The 9674-nt window shown below is 48.0% G+C and overlaps 1 protein-coding gene across 5 annotated transcripts in view; it reads right to left on the bottom strand.

The window, feature by feature from the left end:
- Positions 1-593: 593 nt before the first annotated feature.
- Positions 594-9674, bottom strand: part of ABCB1 (ATP binding cassette subfamily B member 1) — a 148119-nt gene continuing 139038 nt past the window's right edge. For all 5 annotated transcript variants that reach the window (XM_068235515.1, XM_068235514.1, XM_068235516.1 and 2 more), the window contains 3 exons: positions 9063-9269; positions 7820-7966; positions 594-1051 (listed from right to left, as the gene is read on the bottom strand). In XM_068235515.1, the coding sequence (XP_068091616.1) occupies positions 848-1051; positions 7820-7966; positions 9063-9269 (558 nt within the window). In that variant the 3' untranslated portion in view covers positions 594-847. The remainder of the gene's footprint in view (positions 1052-7819; positions 7967-9062; positions 9270-9674) is intronic.

Here is a 9674-nt window from a genome sequence, read left to right as displayed (position 1 = left end):
GTCTAAATTTGTCAGAAACACCTGATCTCCTGCATGCTTGTTCAGGGTCTATGGCTAAAAGTATTAGAGGCAGAGGATCAGCGGGACAGCTAGGCAACTAGTCTTGCTCAAAAAGGAAATAAATATGGCAGTCTATATATACTTCTTACTATAGTTGTCCTTTAAGGTGAAATGGGACCCAAGGCAAGCAAAAGCTTTTGGCCCATCCTTGATGGCCACCTGGCTTTTATGGTTATGTGTTGGGGCTAGCATAAACCGGGCCCCTAGACTCTCCCCAGGCCCTAGGCACCTGGCTAAGTTGCCGTGTGGATCATCCGGCTCTGCATGACACAGCTAGGCATGCAACGCACAGGCCCCACCACTTGAAAACTCGCCGGTGTCCAGCAGGACCACGCAGCATTTGACAGATGTGGGCCCTCCACCTGTCTGCTGAAGGTTTGAAAGAGGCCACGGTGGGCAGAGCAATCATAGGAAGCAGCAGGTACTCCTACATGTTGGTCAGTGCAAATCCACACAGTTGCTAACAACCTTTTTTTCTTTCAGTGCATTGATTAAAGGAACTCCTTGAAGATAGAGACTGGGCATACAACAAATATTTTTTTTTCTTTTTTTGATTTTAGTCCTGTCTGGAGTCTTTTACACCAAGGTGGCTTTCCTAAGGGGCTGGCCTTGGTGACAGTTCTGTTCCATGCTAGAGCAATGAAGAGAGAGTTCTGCATTTCGATTAGTCCTGTTGGTTTGGCAGGAACGTTGCCCACAGAGATGGTCCTATGAGATCTTTGGCTTCAGATAATACCATCCACGTCTGCTAATGTCCTCCTGACGCGTCAGGCAAGGTAACGTCCACTCATGTAGAGCCACCAAGCTGTATAGAGACCAGGGAGTGGTAGAAGCCCTTGAGCTGCAGCAGCTGTTGATGCGTCCCTTGTTCCACCACCTTTCCATTCTGGATGACGGCGATTTTGTCCGCGTTCTGAATGGTGGAGAGGCGATGGGCGATCACTATACACGTGCGGCCCTCCCGAGCTCTATCCAGGGCTTCCTGGACCACCTAGAAGGAGAAGAACAGATACATTAGGGTTCATTAACTGAAAAAAAAATTAAGATGAAATTGCCCTAGGCAAGTTAGCAGTTGTTGCTTTTTTAGTAAGGCCCCTAGACTCTCTCCAGGCCCTAGACAACTGCCTAGGTCTGCTCTGCGGATGATTCAGCTCTGCATTTACTAATATTGTTTGTAGGCAACAGAACACATGGAGAATCATGTGATCAGTTTGACTAGGTAACAGATTGCATGCCTCCCAACTTTTTGAGACAAGCAAGAAGTACAGTTTAAGACACGCCCCTGCCACACCTCTAACCACGCCCCCACCACACCCCTCACCATGCATAGCATAAAGAATTCAGAACCAAAAGATGTAGTTTTATCATTAAAACCACAGTGATCCTCTCTGTCATCATTAAAGGATACCTGAGGTGACATGTAACATGATGAGATAGGCATGGGTATGTACAGCGCCGAGCACACAAATAGGTATGCTGTGTTCCCCTTTTCTTTCTCTGCCTGAAAGAGTTAAATATCAGGCATGTAAGTGGCTGACTCAGTCCTGACTCAGACAGAAAGTGACTACAGTGTGACCCTCACTGATAGGGAATTCCAACTATAAAACACTTTCCTAGCAGAAAATGGCTTCTGAGAGCAGGAAAGAGATAAAAAGGGTCAACAGTTCATACATTTTAGCTCTGGCATACTTCAATGAATGTGTCATTGAGCAAAAACAATAAAACAGTTAAAACGTAAAAGTAGATTTAAACATCAATTAAAACTGTGGAATATCTTAAGTCATTTTTAGGAGAAGGAAGGTAGATACAATTGTTTCTTTCATTAGTTTATTTTCGTCTCGGGTGTCCTTTAACCAGTTCACCCCCAAGGGTTTTTACCCTAACGGACCAGAGCAATTTTCACCTGTCAGTGCTCCTCCATTTTATTCCCTAATAACTTAATTACAACTTCTCACAAGAAAATGATCTATACCTCGTTTTTTTCGCCACCAATTAAGCTTTTTGTGGTTAGTACATTTTGCTAAGAATTTTTTTATTCTAAATGCGTTTTAATGGGAAAAATACAAAAATGATGGAAAAAAATCATTATTTCTCAGATTTCAGCCATTATAGTTTTAAAATTAAACATTCTCCAGTGGATAAAACCAACTCATTTTATTTGCCCAGTTGTCCTGATTATTAAACCGTTTAAATTATATCCCTATCACAATGTATGGCGACAATATATTATTTTGAAATATAGGTGTTATTTTTCTGGGTTTTTTTTGTTGTTCTGGCCATAATTACAAGCCCCTATGTAATAAAGTAAAATACATGTTCCCACATAAAATATAGATTGAAAAAAGCTGAGTCCCTAAGGCAACTATTTATTGATTTGAAGTTGATTTTTTTTTTACAAGGTTTTTTTTTTTTTGGGGGGGGGGGGGGGGGGTTGGAAGTGTAATCTATTAATTTATTAATACTGTGTATGTTCATATTATGTATGTGCCTGTATGTGTAATATACTTTTTGGCCACAAGATGGCGCTAGTGAACACTCTCTGTAATAGGAAGTGATCACTTTTTTTTTTACACTTTATTAAACTTGTAACAATTTCCTGTTTTTGTGAATGGACGTAGCCACCGTTCGCGGTTACGTCCATTCACTCCAGGCACTGCGATTGGGTAGAGGACCGCTCGGTCCTCTTCCCCAATCACATAGCACGGAAACCAGACGGTAATGGCGGCGGTAGCGGTGCGGACACATGCGGGGCGGCGGTGGGAACGCGCGATGTATTAAAACGTCATGTTGCCATTAATAGGCTAAAGCATGACGTTTTAATACGAATGCTTGCCATTAAATGGTTAAAGTGAACCAGAGACAAAACACCCTCATGTATTTCACCATTTATATCAGTGGGAACATTAGAGAAAACACCTACCCTGCTCTCTGCTTCATCCTTCACTGCTCAACCTGCTTCTAATCAGCCCTGATAAAATCCCTGACTGAGCATTCAGTCTGGCTTTGCTCAGGAATCATTATAGCTGAGTCTGTCTTCTGATGTCTTTTCAAGCCCAAGCCTGCCCCCTTCTGGCTCTGCTATAATGATTTCTGAGCAAAGCCAGACTGAATGCTCAGTCGGGGATTTTATCAGGGCTGAGCAGTGAAGGATGAAACAGAGAGGAGGGTAAGTGTTTTCTCTAATGTTCCCAGTGATTTACAGTATATGGTAAAATACATGAGGGTGCTTCGTCTCTGGTTCACTTTAAAGTGACTCTGAGACGGGGCCACATCAAAAAAATATACATCATGCCTGAGGCTTCCTCCAGCCCCCTTCGGCCTGATCGCTCCCACACCGCCCTCTTCTGACTGAGCGTTCTTCCACAATTGGCCCCGGAATTTTCTCCGGTCCAGGGCTACTGCACATACATGGCCTGGCCGTATGCGTGCTCCCACCGCGTTAATAACACTGGGAGTGTTCTGTGCCGGCGCAGAACACTCCCTGCGATGGGAACGAGACAGGGGAGCGGGCCTGGCCAGACTGCACCGACTGGCCCTGCCTGATGGATTTTCCAGGGCCAGTACTGGGCAAATGGAGAGAGAGAAGAGGGCGGCGTGGGAGTGATCAGGCTGGAGGGGGCTGGAGGAAGCCTCAGGTATGTGTATTTTATTCATGTGGCCCTGTCTCAGGTTCACTTTAAAAAGATCCCGAGGCGGGGTTCTAACAATGCAATCCACATACAGAGGCTGGGTCTGCCTATACTGCCCAGCCTCTGTTGCTATTTAAATCCCCCGTAACTTCCCCCTGTACTCTGTAATCAGCCATAAATCACAGCCACGCTGCAGACACAAATCGTGTCGCAGCGGGCTGTGTTTGCATCTGTCCTGTCAGCAGGGCCGGTCCTGGACTTTCTGCTGCCTGAGGCAAAGATCGTAATGGCGCCCCCCCCCCCCCCCGTATAAGTTAGATAAGTAGGTGCCCCCAGTACAGGTTAGCTAGGTAGGTGCCTCCAATATTGGTAGCCAGTATAGTTGCCCCCAGCATAGGTTAGATAGGTAGGTACCCCCAGTATAGGTTAGTTAGGTAGGTGCCCCCAGTATAGGTAGCCAGTATAGTTGCCACCTGTATAGGCTAGCTAGGTAGGTAGGTAGGTGCCCCCAATACAGGTTAGATAAGTGCCCCCTGTATAGGTTAGATAGGTAGATTCCTCCCAGTATAGGTTAGATTAGGTCGCTGCCCTTCAGTATAGGTTAGATTAGGTAGGTGCCCCCAGTACAGGTTAGATTAGGTAGGTGCCCCCGGTATAGATTAGATAGGTAGCTGCCCTCAGCATAGGTTAGACAGGTAGCTGCCCCCCAGCATAGGTTAGATAGGTAGCTGCCCCCCAGTATAGGTTAGATAGGTAGCTGCCCCCCAGTATAGGTTAGATAGGTAGCTGCCCCCCAGTACAGGTTAGATTAGGTAGGTGCCCCCCAGTATAGGATAGATAGGTAGCTGCCCCCAGTACAGGTTAGATTAGGTAGGTGCCCCCCAATATAGGATAGATAGGTAGCTGCCCCCAGTACAGGTTAGATTAGGTAGGTGCCCCCCAGTATAGGATAGATAGGTAGCTGCCCCCAGTATAGGTTAGATAGGTAGCTGCCCCCCAGTACAGGTTAGATTAGGTAGGTGCCCCCCAGTACAGGATAGATAGGTAGCTGCCCCCAGTACAGGTTAGATTAGGTAGGTGCCCCCCAGTATAGGATAGATAGGTAGCTGCCCCCAGTATAGGTTAGATAGGTAGCTGCCCCTCAGTGTAGGTTAGATAGGTAGCTGCCCCCCAGTATAGGTTAGATAGGTAGCTGCCCCCCAGTATAGGAGATAGGTAGCTGCCCCCCAGCATAGGTTAGATAGGTAGCTGCCCCCCAGTATAGGTTAGATAGGTAGCTGCCCCCCAGTATAGGTTAGATAGGTAGGTGCCCCCCAGTATAGGTTAGATAGGTAGCTGCCCCCCAGTATAGGTTAGATAGGTAGCTGCCCCCCAGTACAGGTAAGATTAGGTAGGTGCCCCCCAGTACAGGATAGATAGGTAGCTGCCCCCAGTACAGGTTAGATTAGGTAGGTGCCCCCCAGTATAGGATACATAGGTAGCTGCCCCCAGTATAGGTTAGATAGGTAGCTGCCCCCCAGTATAGGTTAGATAGGTAGCTGCCCCCCAGTACAGGTTAGATTAGGTAGGTGCCTCCCAGTACAGGATAGATAGGTAGCTGCCCCCAGTACAGGTAAGATTAGGTAGGTGCCCCCCAGTATAGGATAGATAGGTAGCTGCCCCCAGTATAGGTTAGATAGGTAGCTGCCCCCCAGTGTAGGTTAGATAGGTAGCTGCCCCCCAGTATAGGTTAGATAGGTAGCTGCCCCCCAGTATAGGAGATAGGTAGCTTCCCCCCAGCATAGGTTAGATAGGTAGCTGCCCCCCAGTATAGGTTAGATAGGTAGGTGCCCCCCAGTATAGGATAGATAGGTAGCTGCCCCCCAGTATAGGTTAGATAGGTAGCTGCCCCCCAGTACAGGTTAGATTAGGTAGGTGCCCCCCAGTACAGGATAGATAGGTAGCTGCCCCCAGTACAGGTTAGATTAGGTAGGTGCCCCCCAGTATAGGATAGATAGGTAGCTGCCCCCAGTATAGGTTAGATAGGTAGCTGCCCCCCAGTGTAGGTTAGATAGGTAGCTGCCCCCCAGTATAGGTTAGATAGGTAGCTGCCCCCCAGTATAGGTTAGATAGGTAGCTGCCCCCCAGTATAGGTTAGATAGGTAGCTGCCCCCCAGTATAGGATAGATAGGTAGCTGGCCCCCAGTATAGGTTAGATTAGGTAGGTGCCCCCCAGTATAGGTTAGATAGGTAGCTGCCCCCAGTACAGGTTAGATTAGGTAGGTGCCCCCCAGTATAGGATAGATAGCTGCCCCCAAAACAGGTTAGATTAGGTAGGTGCCCCCCAGTATAGGATAGATAGGTAGCTTGCCCAGTATAGGTTAAGTAGGTAGGTGACCCCTCATAATGGCGGAGGGGGGAGCCGGAGCCGCGGGGAGGGCAGCCCGACCTCTCCCTCCCTCTCCCCGGGCAGCCCTCCATGCTCCCCCCTCGGAGTGCAGGCAGCAGAGTTAGCGCGCAGGGAAGCGCTGCTGTACACAGCTGTTACTCACCTCCCTGGATCCGATCGCCGCTCCCGCCCTGCTGGTCTCCTCTCTGCAATGTAGCCGCTGATACACACGCGGCTGCTTCCTGTTTACACAGGAAGCAGCCGCGTGTGTATCAGCCGGCTAGGCAGAGAGGATACCAGCAGGGCGGGAGCGGCGATCGGATCCAGGGAGGTGAGTAACAGCTGTGTACAGCAGCGCTTCCCTGCGCGCTAACTCTGCTGCCTGCACTCCGAGGGGGGAGCATGGAGGGTGGCCCGGGGAGAGGGAGGGAGAGGTCGGGCTGCCCTCACTGCGGCTCTGGCTTCCCCCGCTATCACAGCCAGTCAGCCACTTCATCTGGTGCCGCCCCTCCACTTCCTGCCGCCTGAGGAACCCGCCTCACCCCGCCTCATGGGCGGGCCGGCCCTGCCTGTCAGTCTGCCGCTCCCTGCGCCTCCTGCAGAGCTCCGGTCCCCGCCTGCATCGCTTACCTCCAATCAGCGGGGAGGGAAGGGATGCGGGCAGGGTCCGGAGCTATGCAGGAGGCGGGGGGAGCGGCAGACTGACAGTACAGAGATAAACACAGCCCGCTCTCACACACTGTGTGTCAGCAGCGCGGCTGTTATTTATGGCTGATTACAGAGCGCAGGGGGAAGTTAGGGGGGATTGAAATAGCAACAGAGGCTGGGCTGTATAGGCAGACCCAGCCTCTGTATGTGAATTGCATTGTTAGAACCCCGCCTCGGGTTCTCTTTAAGATACAAACCCATCTGAGCCTGATTACCACAATTACCTGCGCCACGTGGAAGCATTTGGTGCTCTTGGGGTTTGATTCACAAAAGCATGATAACTGACAGCACAGCCGTGCTATGCAGTTACCACGTGATCTGACGCGCGCGAAGGCTTGTGCGCGTAAAGGCTTGCTAAACGAAGGTTTGCGCGCTATCAAGCACGGTTTTGCGCGTCAACCTTCGCGCACATCAGATCCCGTGGTAACTGCATAGGACGGCTGTGCTATCAGTTATCACGCTTTTGTGAATCTAGCCCAAGGTCTGATAAATAGAGATGGCCCAGCCTTGGAGAACTCCTGGAGAAGCACATGATCAGTTTGATCAGCTGATAGATTTGTAAGATTCTGATTTGCTGTGATGACTTCCTGGTTTAACACATGATCCTGACCAGCAAATCAGAGCCTTACAAATCTATCAGCTGATCAAACTGATCTCCAAGGCTGAGCCATCCCTACTGATAAAGTGATTGTAGCATACAAAGCTCAGACTGTTTCATTAGCAGTGTTGCTCTCAAATTTTTGCCAGTCATTTTCGCATGGAAAATGGCACTCTTGATTTCAAGAACATTTTTTGCAAAAAATACATTGTATTTTCGTAATATGGTAAACATTTGTGAAAACCTGAAAAATAAAATCGTTTTTTTACTGCCAAAACATGAAAAATAGTTTATTTTACCATGAAAATGCATGAAAAACAAAAAAGATTTTTGATGCCATTTTTCACTTGAAATGAACATTATTATTGCAAAAAATAATGTGAAAACAATATCGGCATTTTCGCTCATCACTGTTCATTAGTTATAGTAGTAAGCAATAGAGGAGGTTCTCTTTACCTTTTCACTTTCAGTATCTAGGGCGGACGTGGCCTCGTCCAGCAGAAGGATTTTAGGTCGTCGGATGAGCGCACGTGCGATGGCGATCCTCTGCTTCTGACCTCCGGACAGCTGGGTGCCCTTATCTCCAACACGGGTGTTGTAGCCCTGTTACACAGGAAGTACTGAGTCAGGAGAGGAAGCTCACTGTTGTGTGATGAGTTGTGTACATGGCATAGTGGATAGCACTACTGGGACAGGACTCTATTTGCATGGAGTCTGTATGTTATCCCCATGGTTGCATGGGTTTCCTCCAGGTTGTATGGTTTCCACGCACACCCCAAAAACATTCTGATAAGTTTATTAGTTCCTCCAAAACTGTTCTCGCACTATGGCAGAGGTTAGACGGTCATCTTCTTTACTACTGGCAGACAAGAAAAAAACTAGACAAAACCAACTGCCATTATTTATAACCACTCCCCGTAACAACGCGATAGGCTAAAAGGTTTTTTTTTTGTTTTTTTTATAGATATACTTAAGCTGGCCACTAACGGTCCAATTTCTAGCGAAAAATCGTTCGAGCGATCAGAAATTCTGATCGGATTGGTTGTAAATAATCTCCATTGCTGGACACAATCGATTATGAACGAGTGAAAAAAATGTCGAAAATTTGGATTTTCTTGGTGGTCGTGATAGATAGGAAGCAATTATCGGTTAGTTGATGGTGTAGTGAACGATTTTTCGTCCGATCAGAATTTCTGATCGCTCGAACGATTTTTCGCTAGAAATTGGACCGTTAGTGGCCAGCTTTATGCACAGAGGGAAATACCGGTTGCTAGTCAGTTGGAAACAGCTGTTATTTCCCACAATGCAACAAGGATCAAAGACAGCAAAATGTCAGGACCATGGTCATGACATCACACTGTTTAAGTGGTTTCACCACATTATCAGCCATACAGACCACCCTGATGATCTAATCAAGAAAAAGTAAAGATTTATCATGGGAGAGGGGGTATCAGCTACTGATTGGAATGAAGTTCAATCCTTGGTTAAAGTCCCTTTAAGTTTTCAAAGTTCTGCAAGGGATTTTGGGTAAGCTGGTGGTTTCTCGGTAGTAAAAGCACTGCAATAATCACTTTGAAATCGCTATCTATAGCGATTGAAAAGAGATTTTGTGGTGATCCTATACCTAAAAATAAATCAAAATAGCTAGCAAATTGGTGCAGGCAGAGTGATTGCAATTTAGTGCTCAGCTGATACTCACGTCGGGCAAAGACTCGATGAAGCTCTGGATATTGGCCTCTTTGGCTGCCTTCTCAATCTCCTCCTGTGACACCCTCCGGCTGTTGTCTCCATAGGCGATGTTCTCCGCTATGCTGCAGTCAAACAGGATGGGTTCCTGAGACACGATGCCCATCTGTGCCCGCAGCCACTGGATGTTCAAACTCCTCAGATCACCACCGTCCACACACTGCCAGAGACACAAAGGAAGGATTGTCACACAGTGCTCCAATCACAGCCATGCCATGCTACAGTGCTCCAATCACAGCCATGCGAGACTACAGTGCTCCAATCACAGCCATGCGAGGCTACAGTGCTCCAATCACAGCCATGCGAGGCTACAGTGCTCCAATCACAGCCATGCCATGCTACAGTGCTCCAATCACAGCCATGTGAGGCTACAGTGCTCCAATCACAGCCATGCGAGGCTACAGTGCTCCAATCACAGCCATGCGAGGCTACAGTGCTCCAATCACAGCCATGCGAGGCTACAGTGCTCCAATCACAGCCATGCGAGGCTACAGTGCTCAAATCACAGCCATGCGAGACTACAGTGCTCCAATCACAGCCATGCGAGACTACAGTGCTCCAATCA

This window comes from Hyperolius riggenbachi, chromosome 5 (genome assembly GCF_040937935.1).
Source record: "Hyperolius riggenbachi isolate aHypRig1 chromosome 5, aHypRig1.pri, whole genome shotgun sequence".
In the NCBI taxonomy this organism is placed as follows: domain Eukaryota; kingdom Metazoa; phylum Chordata; class Amphibia; order Anura; family Hyperoliidae; genus Hyperolius; species Hyperolius riggenbachi.
This window is presented reverse-complemented; position numbering and strand designations above follow the sequence as displayed.